We start from the raw sequence: 18017 nt of genomic DNA, 5'->3' as shown, positions 1-18017 counted from the left end.
GAATACCACAAGAAAAAAAAGTAAATTTACATTTTTTAAGAAAAAAATGGAATTCTCTGTCTGAAAAAAATGTGGGTCCCTTTAACTATAATTTTCATTTTAGATGTGATGGGAATATTGTTGTAAAAGCCCACCTGGATTTTTTTTATACCAAGATCTCCAGGACTTCCAAGCTGTGATCCATGGGACTGTGTGTGTGATTAGGGGCAATGCCAGAACATTATCCAACAAAGGGTTCTGTCCGTGCACTATAATATACAGGGAGTTACTAGGCACAAGCTATATTTGTACAATGTCAGGCACTGACAAGGGAAGAATTATGACTGATGCTTCTGACTAATGGTTAAAACTTCCTTGGAAGGTCTCTATGTCTCCTCACTACTGTTGAACCCAAAATCATTTCAATGACAGAAATACTTTGTGGTGATAAGAGTGAGATAGGGTGATCACACATTATAACCTTAAAGGAAGATATTAAATGGACATTCCTATGAAAAACAACATGATCTAATTTTTTAGAGTGTGTAATTCGTATGTTACTGACCCTTTTAACTATGTGTTTTACCACTGAAAAGGGGTTAAATACATATATAAAGTTTAACTCGGGGATCACAAGCATTGCTGCTCCTGACCAAAAGACAGCTGATGAGTAAATCAGCAGTAGAAGCTGCACGACCTGTCAGACATCAGCTGACTCCTGCTGAAGAGCAGCAATGCTTGTGGTCCCCGAGTGGGACTTTACATATGTATTTAACCCCTCTGCATGGGTATTTTTTAGTAGAAATAATTCTTACAACATTACTCACTAGTAGCAATGTTGTCCATTATTTTTATGTTGTTCACCTTTTTTAAACTGTATTTATATATATATATTACTTTTATGTAGTAACATGAGTAGAAAGAGAGCAGATGCACATTATGTTAGTGGGATTGGTAAGTCCGGGGGTGCGCGCAGGCGCGCGCGCGTGCACGAGGGGGCGGCGGGCGGGCGCGTGCACGGGGAGGGAGCGGGTGGGAACCGCTACACTACGGAAAAAATGTTATTTTGGGACCAAATTTAAATGTATAAAAAAAAACCTTAGGTGTTATTTAGGTGGTGGGGGTTGGTCCGTGGGGGGGGGGGGAGGGGGTTGGGGCATTGAGCTACACTACAGAAAAATAAAAAAATAAAAATAAACATTTGATTGTTCAAACTGGGTACTGGCAGACAGCTGCCAGTACCCAAGATGGCCCCCAATAAGGCTAAGAGGGAGGCTTAGAGAGCTGTTTGGGGAGGGATCAGGGAGGTTGGGGGTTAAGGGGGGATCCTAAACACAGCATATGTAAATATGCTTTTTTTTTTTTCTTAAAAAAAAAAAAAAAAAAATTATTTTAGTACTTTCGGCCAGTACTTTTATTTTAGTACTTTCTGCCAGTACTTAAGATGGCGGGGACAATTGTGGGGTGGGGGAGAGAAGGGAGCTGTTTGGGAGGGATCAGGGGGTGGGATGTGTCAGGTGGGAGGCTGATCTCTACACTAAAGCTAAAATTAACCCTGTAAGCTCCCTACAAACTACTTAATTAACCCCTTCACTGCTAGCCATAATACACGTGTGATGCGCAGCAGCATTTAGCGACTTTCTAATTACCATAAAGCAACGCCAAAGTCATATATGTCTGCTATTTCTGAACAAAGGGCATCCCAGAGAAGCATTTACAACCATTTGTGCCATAATTGCACAAGCTGTTTGTAAATAATTTCAGTGAGAAATCTAAAATTGTGAAAAAATTAACGTTTTTTTTACTTTGATCGCATTTGGCGGTGAAATGGGGGCATGAAATATACCAAAATGGGCCTAGATCAATACTTGGGGTTGTCTACTACACTACACTAAAGCTAAAATTAACCCTAGAAGCTCCCTACATGCTCCCTAGTTAACCCCTTCAATGCTGGGCATAATACACGTATTGTGCGCAGTGGCATTTAGCAGCCTTCTAATTACCAAAAAGCAAAGCCAAAGCCATATATGTCTGCTATTTCTGAACAAAGGGGATCCCAGAGAAGCATTTACAACCATTTATTCTATAATTGCATAAGTTGTTTGTAAATAATTTCAGTGAGAAACCTAAAGTTTGTGAAAAAATTTGTGAAAAAGTGAACAATTTTTTTTATTTGATCGCATTTGGCGGTGAAATAGTGGCATGAAATATACCAAAATGGGCCTAGATCAATGCTTTGGGATGTCTTTGAAAAAAAAAAATATACATGTCAATGGATATTCAGGGATTCCTGAAAGATATTAGTGTCCCAATGTAACTAGCGCTAATTTTGAAAAAAAGTGGTTTGGAAATAGCAAAGTGCTACTTGTATTTATGGCCCTATAACTTGCAAAAAAAGCAAAGAAGATGTAAACATTGGGTATTTCTAAACTCAGGACAAAATTTAGAAACTATTTAACATGGGTGTTTTTTGGTGGTTGTAGATGTGTAACAGATTTTGGGGGTCAAAGTTAGAAAAAGTGTGTTTTTTTCCATTTTTTCTTCATATTTTATAATGTTTTTTATAGTAAATTATAAGATATGATGAAAATAATGGTATCTTTTGAAAGTCCATTTAATGGCGAGAAAAACGGTATATAATATGTGTGGGTACAGTAAATGAGTAAGAGGAAAATTACAGCTAAACACAAACACTGCAAAAATGTAAAAATAGCCTTGGTCCCAAACGGACAGAAAATGGAAAAGTGCTGCGGTCATTAAGGGGTTAAAGGATCAGTAAATACAAAATTCAACTTCTATGTTTCAGATAAAACAAGTCATTTTCAACATTTATCTACAAAAATACCCGTTCATGTTAATGATCATTTTATGTTGAAAACCATTTGATAAGTTTTTTCTAAATGATTTTGATCAACTCCATAGTTAAATCATAAAAGTGACTTAAAGGGACATTATACACTCATTTTTTCTTTGCATAAATGTTTTGTAGATGATCTATTTATATAGCCCATAAAGTTTTTTTTTTTTTTGCTTTTTTTTAAATGTATAGTTTTGCTTATTTTTAAATAACATTGCTCTGATTTTCAGACTCCTAACCAAGCCCCAAAGTTTAATTTGAATACCGTCAGCTACCTTCTCCAGCTTGCTCCTGTTTGTGTAAAGGGTCTTTTCATATGCAAAGAAGGGGGAGGAGTGAGTGTCTTATTTCCCACTTGCAGTGGGCTTTCCAACTGCCTTTTCAACAGAGCCAAACTGAGAGCTTCTAAGTACGTTTTTAAACCATTTTATACTGGATTTTTATATCAGTATCTGTGCATCTTATTCTTTATAGTAGTGCCTATTACATGCAGTTATATGGAAATGAGTGTATGCTCTCCCTTTAATGCTCAAACAAATTAATTTTGCATTGAAATCTCCCTTTAAATCATAAATGATCTAACCTACATGTGATACTTCCCCCCCCCCCCCCCCCCCATGAACACTGTTTATATTGGTGCTGAAGCTTACAGGAAATGAATCCGCATAACTGATAATCTAATATTCTATTGCCCCTGACAACAGCACATTCCTATTGGCACACAAATACAACAAGGACATACTGTACTTGCTTTTAATGCACCGTATTTTAAATGAAAGCCAAAAATACGTTACTGCCCCTTAATGCAAAATGTAATGGTTTAGAAAAAAACAAAACTTGCCAATGTACTTCTATGGTCAAATTTACTTTCTAGTTTTTGTATTCTTTGTTGAATAGGTTCAGAAGAATTCTATGGCAGCAGTTTGCAACAATGTATAACAATAATACAAACATTTGTTACCATATAATGCTGGAGACACATGTGCGCTCCTAAGCTCTTATAAGCCTACCTAGGTTTCCAACAAAGGATAACAAGAAAACAAAAACATTTTGATAACAGAATTAAACTGGAACTTTAAAAAAAAAATGCATTCTGTTCATAAACCACAAAAGTTTCATTTTGACTTTTCTTTCCCTTTTACTCCTGCCTACATTTCTATACAAGAATATATACTAAATATAAAGTCTAAAAAAACAACTCTCATTTCCGTGTATACAGTTTATTGGGAAAGACACACAACATTTATACACAAACTGATCTTGATAACAAGCCTTATCTGACCTTCACATCTCCCGCCATTCCCACCCCTCCAGACAGGCTGGCGCCTCCATTGAGTCCATTGTTCCCCAGTGTCCAGCAACATAGGGATAGTGTATTCGGGGTGATCCCCGGTGAGCGGCGGCCCTTACAGGGTGTCCAAAAAGCGCCTTGATCCATGGCTGGGGGTCGGAGTTATGGGCTATTCAACGTACACCGGAAAGGCCATTAAGAAAGGAGATAATGAGGGGGCGTCTGAAACCCCCGGTTCCGGAGAGAGCTCACCCCTAAAAATCATCCCCTCTCTAGTCCTCTCTGAGAGGTCCAAATTCCCAAGAGAGCAGAGCTCTAGGACAAGTAGCCACTGGAGCAACTTGATTTAAAGGGGACTGGGAATCCGAGCTGCTGTGGCCGGGCGGCAATTCTATGGGGCCGGCTGTCTGTTGAATAGGGCTTGGAAACCCCAGTTCCCTATGGAACTCACCTCCGGCAATTGACCCACATCTTACCCTCCCCACGCGGTACCAATCCCCAAAAGAGCAGAGCTCTGGGGCAAGGGGCCTCTGAAGCAGCCAGAGGTAAAGATCTCCAGAGGATACGGGGTGCTGTAGTCGGCCGGTAGATCCAGGGGCCCGGCCGGTCGGAGGGAGATGGTTCAGTCAGCGACCAGCACTTTTTAGATCAGGTTAACATATAAATCAAGGAAAACCAAAGCTCTGGGATATCCTGGGTTGCTCTGAGGAGCCCAAAACCGCTGAGAAACAAGAGGGGGTAGGTGGGGGGGGGATAGGAGTTTAGCCTCTGCAGCCCGGCATTCATGACAATAACCTACAATGAAAAGCCAGATTACAAGTTGAGCACAAAATATTGCTTCTGCAAAAATGATATTTGCCGTCAAATGAGTAATACCAGTGCACGCAAATGTGCACTGGTATATGAGTTAGGTGCAATGGGAACGCAACCTCGCATTCGCATTGCATGGAAGCATTGCGCTCACGAGAGCATGCTTCCATAGGCTCCAATGGGAGCCTCGTTCTGATGCCGTCATACACGGCACAGATCCTAAGCGCAGTGAAGGGGGTAAGAAGCACCGGATGGCAGGATGTATAAATATATATGTATATGCTTATATACTCATATTAACACATAAATATACTGTATATGTACTGTATATAAGCATATACATATATATTTACAGGGAACACACAGTCCCCATAGACCGCAATGTAAAGTCACTTTCAGTGCGGTTTTTTTTCTAACAACCCACACCTGCCACTTTTAACCCGTAAAAACTGCCTAGTGCAGTAGTTTTTATGAAAAAATGGGGTACTATTAGAAAATTAACCAGAGATCTGATCTCTAGTTAATTTTCTGAGCTCTAATCAATTGTAACTGCTTGTTATTTATTGCAAATTTGCCCGTTTGCGGGTGTGTGATAAATTAGCGCTCCACTTGTAATCTATCCTGAAATGTCCATAATCTATTTACCTGCACTTGCTGTAAGATACCTCTGATACATACTTAGGAATAGCAGGTATGACCCTGCAACATTCTACATAGTGATTGGTTAGATCAGTGCTCAAGCCTATTTACATCTGTCACTATGTGACCACAGCAAAAGAGACTTTGACTATGAATTCTACAAGGAGTGTATCCCTGAACTGCTATCAATCTTTAAAACATTGTAAATTGTGTTTAATTATTTCTTTTGCACGCACATTTGCAATACAGGTGATATAAATATCTAAACAAAAAGTGTTGCCCCTTTAAATGTATTAGAAATACAACTTTAATGTATTGAGGAGTATAATACACTGTATTTCTCTTGTTTATTTAATAAAATAAAGGGACATAAAACCCATCATTTTTCTCTCATGGTTTATATTGCGCATAACAAGAAGTTTTTTTTGTTTTTTTTGTAATTTCTTTTTTTTTTTTTTATGAATTCCACAAAGAACTCCTCAGACTTGAAGGATCTTTGAGTAGCTGCACATACAAGCTTTACGCATTTAGCCTGAAGTCTTTGTGCAAAACCTATTCTTACCCACTAGGGGGAGATAAGCTTGCTGATAACACAGCATACTGTTTTAACCTAAATGCAATACTCACGCATTATTCAATGCTGTATTTCTTTTTGTCAAAGCGCCATTCGCCACTGCTCTTTCCAAAGTGCACTTCAAAGAATTACTCCCCTATAGTTTAGAATGTGAGGTTTGTATTTTACTGTAGATGGTAAGCTCTTGGGAGCAGCCCTCTACTCTTGTATATCTATTTATTTTTTACCAAGTTACCAAACTCATGTACCCAGCTCTGCAGAATTAGGCAGTGATTTACAAATAAATAAATAATAATAATTATTATTATTATTATATATTTAAAAATGGCATATTTAGATGGACATACTGATGATTTCTATATTATTCTGCAATTAAATTTCCATACATATCTGCATTACATAAATATTACATATATTTGGTTACATAAATATATATAATTGTGAGTGTAATATTTGTCACCTGCATAGCTTTTGAAATGGCCAATGTTTCCTCTGTTTTTTCATATTTAATTTGTTTTTAAATTTAAATGTTTTTTTCTACCTATTGGGAGGGTATGAGTCTGAATTTATATGGATTTACAGAAGAAGAAGAATGACCTAAACTGCATTAAAGGGACATAAATCTGCCTGTATTTTTTGTTGCCTTGATCAGTTGCTAACTTCACAACTAATATGTGATCTAGTCCTTAGATATTATAAACAGCCATAGATGACAAATCTGATATCTCAAAATTAGAGCTCTTTATTAGACAGATATGAATGTTTCAGCTCATTTGTTAAAAAAAAAAACAAATGTTGGGTCCATTTGTTCTTACTAAATGAATGTTGATTGTATGGCAAACAAATGTATGATTTGAATATCTGTGACCATTACTACTTAAATGTTGACTCTCATAGACTTCCATGTATGTCTATGGATATTAACATTCAAATGTCATATTCTAATGTTACATTTCAATATTTGAATGTTAAGATCCATTCTATAGAAATGAATCAGAAGAACATACTTTCTATCACTGGAATGTCAAACATACATAGCATAATTTATTATAAATTGAATGACTTACCAAAGGGTAACAATGTTACAATAAACATATATATATATATATATATATATATATATATATATATATATATATATATATATATATATATATATATATATATATATATATATATATTAAAATATTAAAATAACAAGAGTATTTCATTGAGCAATGATACTTTTTTATTGGACTAACTATACATTTATACGTTGACAAGTTTTCGGAAGAGTTCCTTCCTTTATCAAGTCTAAAGCAATACTGACCAATTCAATGGAATTTACAGATTGTATCTTAAAACACAGAATAGCTAAGAAGACAGTGCAGGGAGAGGAGGAGGTGTCGTAAAAATCATGAGGGGGGCTTAGGTAACAGGCAGACAGTGTCCAGTGTAGGGGAACAGACAGGGGAAATATATAGCTTTACATAGAGCATATACTGACATAAAGTTATATATCAACATTGCATCAATATCTATAAAGATGTGAAATTGTATATACAGGGGGAATACAAAAGTTAAAAAAGACAAAAGTGTGGACATAGGCTTACCTGTGTACCTATGTATAAAGAATGTGGAATATACAATGTAATTGACTAAATGAAATTACATTACAAAAAATGTTGATAATGTGTTAAGAATCCAGAGTCCACATTTAATCCAGAATTAAACAGGTTGAAGTGCATTATCATTTTCATTTCAAAGGTTTTTCTTTCCATTGTGTTTTTGAAGTTGCCTCTTAGAATTTTGATTTTGAGGTTTTGGATGGAGTGGTCAGGTTGGGTGAAATGGTGACCAACAGGGGTGCAGTATTTTGTTTCACAGTGGTTTTTGATTGAGTGTCTGTGTAAGTTAATTCGAAGGTGCAGTTTTTGGCTTGTTTCTCCAATATAGCATCCCACTTCACCTGCAGTGCAATGTATCATGTATACCACATTTGCAGATATACATGAATATGCCCCTTTAATGTTATAGGATTTATTACGGTGATTTGCTGTGCTGCTTTCACAAACGTGTTGACACAGTTTGCAGAGAGCTTTATAGCAGCACTTGGTTCCATTCTGAGTGTTCTTTTTCTCAAGGGGTAGCTTCCTATGTACCAGTTTCTGCTTTAGGTTAGGTGCTTGTCTGTATGCCAGGATTGGGGGTTTTGGAAAGATTTTTTGAGTGTGGGATCCTCTAAGAGTAGTGGCTGTATGTCTTTTATGATTTTTCGTATCCCTTCCACCGCAGGGTTGTATTTGACTACTAGTGGGATACATGATATGTTTTTCTTCTCCCTGTATTGTAGTAAGTGTTCACGTGGAGTATTGAGGGCAGAGTTAATTTTTTTATTTATAATCCTTGTTTTGTAACCTTTTTCTCTGAATGATTGGGACAGTGTGATGAGGTGTTTGTCACGGTCCTTGGTATCTGAGCAAATTCTGTGGTATCTTGTAGCCTGACTGTAGATTATGGATTTTTTAATGTGACTGGGGTGGGAGCTGGAGCTGTGGAGGTAGCTGCATCTATCTGTTGGTTTCCTGTATACAGATGAGTGTAGTTTGCCATTTGTGATGGATATTGTTGTATCCAGGAAGCTGACACAGTCTCTAGAAATGTTCATTTTAAGCTTGATTGATGCATGAAATAGATTAAATGATTTATGAAAATGTTCAAGGTTTTTTTCTCCTTCTGTCCATATGATGAAAATATCATCAATGTAGCGAAAGTATTTGAATGGTTTGTGAGGGTGAGTGGCTAGGAATCTCTGTTCTAAGTCAGCCATGAAGAGGTTTGCGTACTGTGGTGCCATTTTGGTGCCCATGGCTGTTCCCATGATTTGTAAGTAGATGGAGTGGTTGAAGATGAAATAATTGTGAGTAAGTATAAATTCTGTAAGTTTACTGACTGTAGAAGCACTATATGTCTGGTTAGGGCTGTTGGAGGAAAGAAAGTTTAAGCAGGCATCAATACCATCTTTATGTGGAATATTGCTGTACAGGGATTCCACATCCATTGTCACAAGTATAGTATCCTCTGGCAATTCTGTTATCTGGCGGATTTTGTTAAGAAAATCAGTGGTGTCTTTTATAAAGCTAGTGGTGTTAATAACTAAGGGCTTAAGAATATTCTCCACTAGGCCCGATAGTTGCTCAGTCAGAGTGTCCATGCCTGTTATTATTGGTCTTCCTGGGTTCCCTGGTTTGTGGATTTTTGGGAGCATGTAGAATGTCCCTATGCTAGGGTTAGAGGGCACCAGTTTGTCCAGCCCTAACCAGACATATAGTGCTTCTACAGTCAGTAAACTTACAGAATTTATACTTACTCACAATTATTTAATCTTCAACCACTCCATCTACTTACAAATCATGGGAACAGCCATGGGCACCAAAATGGCACCACAGTACGCAAACCTCTTCATGGCTGACTTAGAACAGAGATTCCTAGCCACTCACCCTCACAAACCATTCAAATACTTTCGCTACATCGATGATATTTTCATCATATGGACAGAAGAAGAAAAAAACCTTGAACATTTTCATAAATCATTTAATCTATTTCATGCATCAATCAAGCTTAAAATGAACTTTTCTAGAGACTGTGACAGCTTCCTGGATACAACAATATCCATCACAAATGGCAAACTACACTCATCTGTATACAGGAAACCAACAGATAGATGCAGCTACCTCCACAGCTCCAGCTCCCACCCCAGTCACATTAAAAAATCCATAATCTACAGTCAGGCTACAAGATACCACAGAATTTGCTCAGATACCAAGGACCGTGACAAACACCTCATCACACTGTCCCAATCATTCAGAGAAAAAGGTTACAAAACAAGGATTATAAATAAAAAAAATTAACTCTGCCCTCAATACCCCACGTGAACACTTACTACAATACAGGGAGAAGAAAAACATATCATGTATCCCACTAGTAGTCAAATACAACCCTGCTGTGGAAGGGATACGAAAAATCATAAAAGACTTACAGCCACTACTCTTAGAGAATCCCACACTCAAAAAAATCTTTCCAAAACCCCCAATCCTGGCATACAGACAAGCACCTAACCTAAAGCAGAAACTGGTACATAGGAAGCTACCCCTTGAGAAAAAGAACACTCAGAATGGAACCAAGTGCTGCTATAAAGCTCTCTGCAAACTGTGTCAACACGTTTGTGAAAGCAGCACAGCAAATCACCTTAATAAATCCTATAACATTAAAGGGGCATATTCATGTATATCTGCAAATGTGGTATACATGATACATTGCACTGCATGAGAAATGGGATGCTATATTGGAGAAACAAGCCAAAAACTGCACCTTCGAATGAACTTACACAGACACTCAATCAAAAACCACTGTGAAACAAAATACTGCACCCCTGTTGGTCACCATTTCACCCAACCTGACCACTCCATCCAAAACCTCAAAATCAAAATTCTCAGAGGCAACTTCAAAAACACCATGGAAAGAAAAACCTTTGAAATGAAAATGATAATGCACTTCAACCTGTTTAATTCTGGACTAAATGTGGACTCTGGATTCTTAACACATTAGCAAAATTTTTTGTAATGTAATTTCATTTAGTCAATTACATTGTATATTCCACATTCTTTATACATAGGTACACAGGTAAGCCTATGTCCACACTTTTGTCTTTTCTTAACTTTTGTATTCCCCCTGTATATACAATTTCACATCTTTATAGATATTGATTCAATGTTGATATATAACTTTATGTCAGTATATGCTCTATGTAAAGCTATATATTTCCCCTGTCTGTTCTCCTACACTGGACACTGTCTGCCTGTTACCTAAGCCCCCCTCATGATTTTTACGACACCCCCTCCTCTCCCTGCACTGTCTTCTTAGCTATTCTGTGTTTTAAGATACAATCTGTAAATTCCATTGAATTGGTCAGTATTGCTTTAGACTTGATAAAGGAAGGAACTCTTCCGAAAACTTGTCAACTTATAAATGTATAGTTAGTCCAATAAAAAAGTATCATTGCTCAATGCAATACTCTTGTTATTTTGATATCTAAATCTCTGGACTAACATGGCTACTCCAATCAACGTGACTATTAAAATATTGGAAGATGAAGCACAAAACATATAAAACAAAAGTCAGGTGTATTTAATTATACTCCTTTAGAAAAGTTATTAATGGGGTTTTTTTATTTACAAAATGTAATAGTTACATTTGGAAAAAAAAAAAGTAAGCTTTCCTTAAAGGGATAAGAAAGTCAAAATTAAACTTGCACGATTCAGATAGACCCGGTCATTTTAAAACACTTTTAAATTCACTTTTATTTTCAAATGTGCTTCATTCTCTTGGTATCCCTTGTTGAAAAAACACACACATGCTACACTAGAGGGAGATAGCTACTGATTGTTGCCTGCCCACATTTGTCTCTTGTGATTGGCTAACTAGATGTGTTCAGATAGATGCCAGTAGTGCAATGCTGTTCCTTCAGCAAAGGATAACAAGAGAATTAAGCAAATTTAATTATAGAAGTAAATTGAAAAGTTGTTTAAAATTGAATGTTCTATCCGAATAATGAAAGAAAATATTAGGGTTTCCTATCCCTTTAAGGATTAGAATATACCTCTATGTTTGTTAATTAATTTATTCATTTATGTGCAAAATGGTTTGGTGCGTTTGATATAAGAAGTAGCCTCAATTGTAGGTGCCTACATATATATATAAAGCTGAGCTTTGTCAGGTAATTTCTTCTATGTGGGCATCAGCTGTGAGCAGAGAAACAGGGAAAGCGACATAGTTTGTGACCCACTGGAACCATCTTCGTTTATGAACGTTTTGCACAGTACACTACAGAGAGTATACATATAAAATATTATTTATAATTATATACAGTGGTTTTTAATTTCAAGAAACCAGATTCTTTATGTTGTCAGTGGTCAGTCAGCAGAAAACTTCGCTTTATCTGCCGGGCATGTTCATATAGATTTTCTTGTCATCTAGAAGATATAAAGGATCAATCTCATTAATGTTTGGAACATTAATAACATTTATTTTCTTCAATTATACTTTATACTCTCATATACAGAGTATATACAGTATATATATATATATATATATATATATATATATATATATATATAGTCCAGAGCAAAGACAGCACTCACTGGATATAAGTAAAAAATAACTCTGCCTCCCGGATGTCAGGATTGTACAACGGTTCTCAAGCTGGGTGATGCCATTTGACAAAGGTGTCTGTAGACACCAAAACGTCATGGGACTATGCTTTTAACTTTTTTTCAATAAAAGTTCTTTTTTACTTAACTCCAGTGAGTGCTGACTGTTTATATCTGACACATGCACCCTGGTATATGCTTACCTCAGCCTGGGGTTAAAGAGTGCTTATCCTTTACTTGAATTATATATATATAACCTGAACTTATAATCATCAATATGCCACCACTGTGTATTAATAATTAGATTAATACATTTTTTGGAGAAAATCAATGTGAGGATTTATGTTGACAAACAGAGATAATTAAAGTAATCAATGCACCTTTTATACTTGTCATTGTTATATTTCACATATCATTATATGGAGGCGTCTAACTTACCAATGACTGATCGTTTCTGGAAGGTTTGCTTTGTACAGAAATATACAACCAAGATAATAATGACCGTTAACAGGATATCCCCCAGGACCACACCAACCAAAGTCACGGTATCAATCCGGTAGCAGTCACCACAAAGAGCTTCTGAAATGAAAGAAGGAAATGACAGCTAGGTATTGGTAAGATAGAGGACACATGTATGATGGGTTGTTAAAACCCTATAAACTAGTGGCGAATCTCAGAGAGTTAGGCAAGATGTTCTATTGTGTGCGCAGCTAGTGAAAGGTAAACCCTTTGAGTGCTAAGCCATTTCCCACCTGGGTGCTAAGCTGGATTTTTTTTTTTAATTTTGTAAATATATAAATTTTTTACTTTTTTTACTTTTTTTCCAGATCCCTGAGATGGAGATGTATACCGTTGGAAAGGTTAGGTGATTACCTTTCCAACGGTGGGTCTTGAGGATCTATAGGTGCTTAGATGCCTGAGATACAGGCTTCTAAGCAGCATGCCGTATTTCCCTATATTGTATATAGTAATTTTTAAATAAAGTTGCGCAGTGCATCATCACGTCATTGCGCGTGATGTCACCACTCGAAACGTGAATCCCCGGCAATGCCTGTCACTATACAGGCCAGATCGCCATGGTGGGAGTCAGTGGGAGCCGCCAGATTGCTCTCAAGGTGGGTGAGTGCTTGTGACGGCTCAAAGCCGTCGTTAGCACTCAAAGGGTTAAATAGAAAGATAATTAGAGGATTAGGCCTTCAGCAGAGGAAAGGTTATTGGATTGATGGATGAATCCATGGATAGCAGATGAGTGATGCATGGGTGGTTGGATTAATGAGGTGGTGAACGATTGTATGGCTGGATTAATAAGAAGGTGGATAAGTGAATGACTAAGTGCTAGATTAAGAATGGAGCGCTATGTATTGCTCCCGTTCGAGCGTTAACACCGCTAGAAGTAAGCTTTTTGCACACGTCAAATCCATGTGCATTAAAAGTTTGAAGTAAAAAGATTTCACTTGCCCGTGTTGGGTTAGCAAAGTTACAATATCGCAGTTGTGTTAATGTATTTCCCCATAAAAGTCAACAGAGCGCATTTTCTCAAGTGCACTAACCAGACATCCCTCCATTGTTCTTCACATAGAAGAATTTTTCCTATATATATATTATAATATATATATATAAAAATAAATAATGGTATTTTGGTAAAATATATATCTATACCTATATATATGATTATATATGTGTATATATATATATATATATATATATATATATATATATATATATATATATATATATACATATAGGAATATCTATTTTTATGTGGAGAACATTGGAATGGGAAATATTTACAGTATAAACACAGATAAACACTTGAGTAAATTTGAATATTGCATAAATATGTTTTTTTCATGTTTTCAGCTACATGACTGCAAAGGGCTCCAGTGCACTTATTTATATATATATATATGTATATATATGTATATATATATATATATATATATGTGTGTTTTGCTGTATATTTACTGTACATATTTCACATTCCAATGTTCTTCATTTACAGGATAATGTTATTTTATTCTTACATACATACATATATGTGTGTGTATACACCAATACCTGCATTTCTATTTCTATAGATATGCAGATATAGGCATAGAAAAATATAACAAATATATAGAGAACTATGTATTTAAGAATAAAAATAATAAGTGAAGATAGTCACGCTTACCCAAATGCACGTTAAATTTGTAAAACCGGTTACTTTCAAATTCCATCCATTGCGTGCACACACCCGCAATAAACCCTGGATTAGTGGGGTAGTTCAGTGAGTGGGTCGGATTAATGGGGTAGTTCAGTAAGTGGGTTGCATTAGTGGAGTAGTTCAGAAAGTGGTGTGCATTAGTGGGGTAGTTCAGTGAATGGGTTGGATTAGTGGGGTAGTTCAGTGTGTGGATTGGATTTGTAGGTTAGTTCAGTGAGTGGGTTGGATTAGTGGGGTAGTCCAGTGAAGGGGTTGGATTAGTGTGGTAGTTCAGTTATTTGGTTGCATTAGTGGGGTAGTTCAGTGAGTGGGTTTGATTAGTGGGGTAATTCAGTGAGTGGGTTGGATTTGTGGGGTAGTTCAGCAAGTGGGTTGGATTAGTGGGGTAGTTCAGTAAGTGGGTTGAATTAGTGGGGAAGTTCAATGAGTTAGTTGGATTAGTGGGGTAGTTCAGTGACTGGGTTGGATTAGTGGGGTAGTTCAGTGAATGTGTTATATTAGTGGGGTAGTTCAGTGAGTGGGTTGCATTAGTGGGGTAGTTCAGTGAGTGGGTTGGATTAGTGGGGTAGTTCAGTAAGTGGTTAGATTAGTGGGGTAGTTCAGTGAATGTGTTATATTAGTGGGGTAGTTCAGTGAGTGGGTTGCATTAGTGGGGTAGTTCAGTGAGTGGGTTGGATTAATGGGGGTTTTAAGTGAGTGGGTTGGATTAGTGGGGTAGTTCAGTGAGTGGGTTGGATTAGTGGGGATTTTCAGTGAGTGGGTTGGATAAGTGGGGTAGTTCAGTAAGTGGGTGGATTTGTGAGGTAGTTCAGTGAGTGGGTTGGATTTGTGGGGTAGTTCAGTGAGTGAGTTGGATTAGTGGGGTAGATCAGTGAGTGGGTGGGATTAGTGGGGTAGTCCAGTGAGTGGTACCAATTAGTGGGGGTTTTCAGTGAGTGAATTGCATTAGAGGGGTAGTTTAGTGAGTGGGTTGCATTAGTGGGGTAGTTAATTGAGTGGGTTGGATTAGTGGGGGGTTTCAGTGAGTGGGTTGGATTAGTGGGGTAGTTCAGTGAGTGGGTTGGATTTGTGAGGTAGTTCAGTAAGTGGGTTGGATTTGTGGGGTAGTTCAGTGAGTGAGTTGGATTAATGTGGATTTTCAATGAGTGGGATGGATAAATTGGGTAGTTCAGTGAGTGGGTTGGATTTGTGAGGTAGTTCAGTGAGTGGGTTGGATTTGTGGGGTAGTTCAGTTAGTGGGTTGCATTAGTGGGATAGTTCAGTGAATGGGTTGGCTTTGTGGGGTAGTTCAGTGAGTGGGTTGGATTTGTGGGGTAGTTCAGTTAGTGGGTTGAATTTGTTGGGTAGTTCAGCGAGTGGGATGGATTAGTGAGTAGTTCAGTCAGTGGTTTTATCAGTGGGGTAGTTCAGTCAGTGGGTTGAATTGGTGGGGTAGTTCAGTAAATGGGTTGGATTAGTGGGGTAGTTCAGTGAGTGTGTTAGATTAGTGGGGTAGTTCAGTGATTGGGACCGATTAGTGGGGTAGTTCAGTGAGTGGGTTGCATTAGTGGGGTGTTTCAGTGAGTGGGTTGAATTAGTGGGTTGTTTCAGCGAGTGGGTTGCATTAGTGGGGTAGTTCAGTGAGTGAGTTGGATTAGTGGGGTAGTCCAGTGATTGGGTTGGATTAGTGGGGTAGTTCAGTGATTGGGTTATATTAGTGGGGTAGTTCAGTGAGGGGTTGAATTAGTGGGTGGTTTCAGTAAGTGGGTTGCATTAGTGGGGTAGTCAGTGAGTGGGACCAATAAGTGGAGTTTTTCAGTGAGTGGGTTGCATTGAAGGGATAGTTTAGTGAGTTGGTTGCCTTAATGGGCTAGTTTAGTGAGTTGGTTGCATTAGTGGGGTAGTTTAGTGAGTGTGTTGGATTAGTGGGGGAGTTTTGTGAATGGTTTTGATTAGTGGGGTAGTTCAGTGAGTGGGTTATATTAGTGGGGTAGTTCAGTGAGTGGGTTGCATTAGTGGGGTAGTTCAGTAAGTGGGTAGCATTAGTGGGGTAGTTCAGTGAATGAGTTGGATTAGTGGGGTAGTTCAGTGTGTGGGTTGGATTTATGGGGTAGTTCAGTGAGTGGGTTGGATTAGTGGGGTAGTTCAGTGAAGGGGTTGGATTAGTGTGGTAGTTCAGTTAGTTGGTTGCATTAGTGGGGTAGTTCAGTGAGTGGGTTTGATTAGTGGGGTAATTCAGTGAGTGGGTTGGATTTGTGGGGTAGTTCAGTGAGTGGGTTGGATTAGTTTGGTAGTTCAGTGAGTGGGTTGTATTAGTGGGGTAGTTCAGTGAGTGGGTTGAATTAGTGGGGTATTTCGGTGAGTTGGTTGGATAATTGGGGTAGTTCAGTGAATTGGTTATATTAGTGGGGTAGTTCAGTGAGTGGGTTGCATATGTGGGGTAGTTCAGTGAGTGGGTTGGATAAGTGGGGGTTTTCAGTGAGTGGGTGGGATTAGTGGGGCTTTTCAGTGAGTGGGTTGGATTAGTGGGGTAGTTCAGTCAGTTGGTTGGATTAGTGGGGTAGTTCAGTAAATTGGTTATATTAGTGGGGTAGTTCAGTGAGTGTGTTGCATATGTGGGGTAGTTCAGTGAGTGGGTTGGATAAGTGGGGGTTTTCAGTGAGTGGGTTGGATTAGTGGGGCTTTTCAGTGAATGGGTTGGATGTGTGGGGTAGTTCAGTGAGTGAGTTGGATTAGTGGGGTAGTTCAGTGAGTGGGTGGGATTAGTGGGGTAGTCCAGTGAGTGGGACCAATTAGTGGGGGGTTTCAGTGAATGGGTTGCATTAGAGGGGTAGTTTAGTGAGTGGGTTGCATTAGTGAGGTAGTTTAGTGAGTGGGTTGGATTAGTAGAGGTTTTCAGTGAGTGGGTTGGATTAGTGGGGTAGTTCAGTGAGTGGGTTGGATTAGTGGGGTATTTCAGTAAGTAGGTTGGATTTGTGGGGTAGTTCAGTGTGTAAGTTGGTTTAGTGGGGATTTTCAGTGAGTGGGTTGGATTAGTGGGGTAGTTCAGTGAGTGGGTTGGATTTGTGGGGTAGTTCATTTAGTGGGTTGAATTTGTTGGGTAGTTGAGTGAGTGGGTTGGATTAGTGGGTAGTTCAGTCAGTGGGTTGTATTAGTGGGGTAGTTCAGTAAATGGGTTGGATTAGTAGGACAGTTTAGTGAGTGTGTTGGATTAGTGGGGTGTTTTAGTAAGTTCATTGAGTGGGTTGGATTAGTGGGGTAGTTCAGTGATTGGGACTGATTAGTGGGCTAGTTCAGTGAGTGGGTGGCATTAGTGGGGTAGTTCAGTGAGTGGGACTGATTAGTGGGGTGTTTCAGTGAGTGGGTTGCATTAGAGGGGTAGTTAAGTAAATGGGTTGGATTAGTGGGGTAGTTCAGTTAGTGGGTTGGATTAGTGGGGTGTTTCCATAAATGGGTTGCATTAGTGGGTAGTTCCGTGAGTGGGCATGATTAGTGGG

The 18017-nt window shown here is 38.3% G+C and overlaps 1 protein-coding gene across 1 annotated transcript in view; it reads right to left on the bottom strand.

The window, feature by feature from the left end:
* Nucleotides 1-11329: 11329 nt before the first annotated feature.
* LOC128644241 (hematopoietic cell signal transducer) overlaps nt 11330-18017 on the bottom strand; it is a 32384-nt gene continuing 25696 nt past the window's right edge. The window contains exons 3-4 of the mRNA XM_053696924.1: nt 12777-12917; nt 11330-12161 (exon numbers count right to left, since the gene is read on the bottom strand). Of these exons, the coding sequence (XP_053552899.1) occupies nt 12124-12161; nt 12777-12917 (179 nt within the window). The 3' untranslated portion in view covers nt 11330-12123. The remainder of the gene's footprint in view (nt 12162-12776; nt 12918-18017) is intronic.

Source organism: Bombina bombina, unplaced genomic scaffold, assembly GCF_027579735.1.
Source record: "Bombina bombina isolate aBomBom1 unplaced genomic scaffold, aBomBom1.pri scaffold_435, whole genome shotgun sequence".
Classification (NCBI taxonomy): domain Eukaryota; kingdom Metazoa; phylum Chordata; class Amphibia; order Anura; family Bombinatoridae; genus Bombina; species Bombina bombina.
The sequence above is the reverse complement of the archived record's forward strand: the minus strand, read 5'-3'. Positions and strand labels throughout refer to the sequence as shown.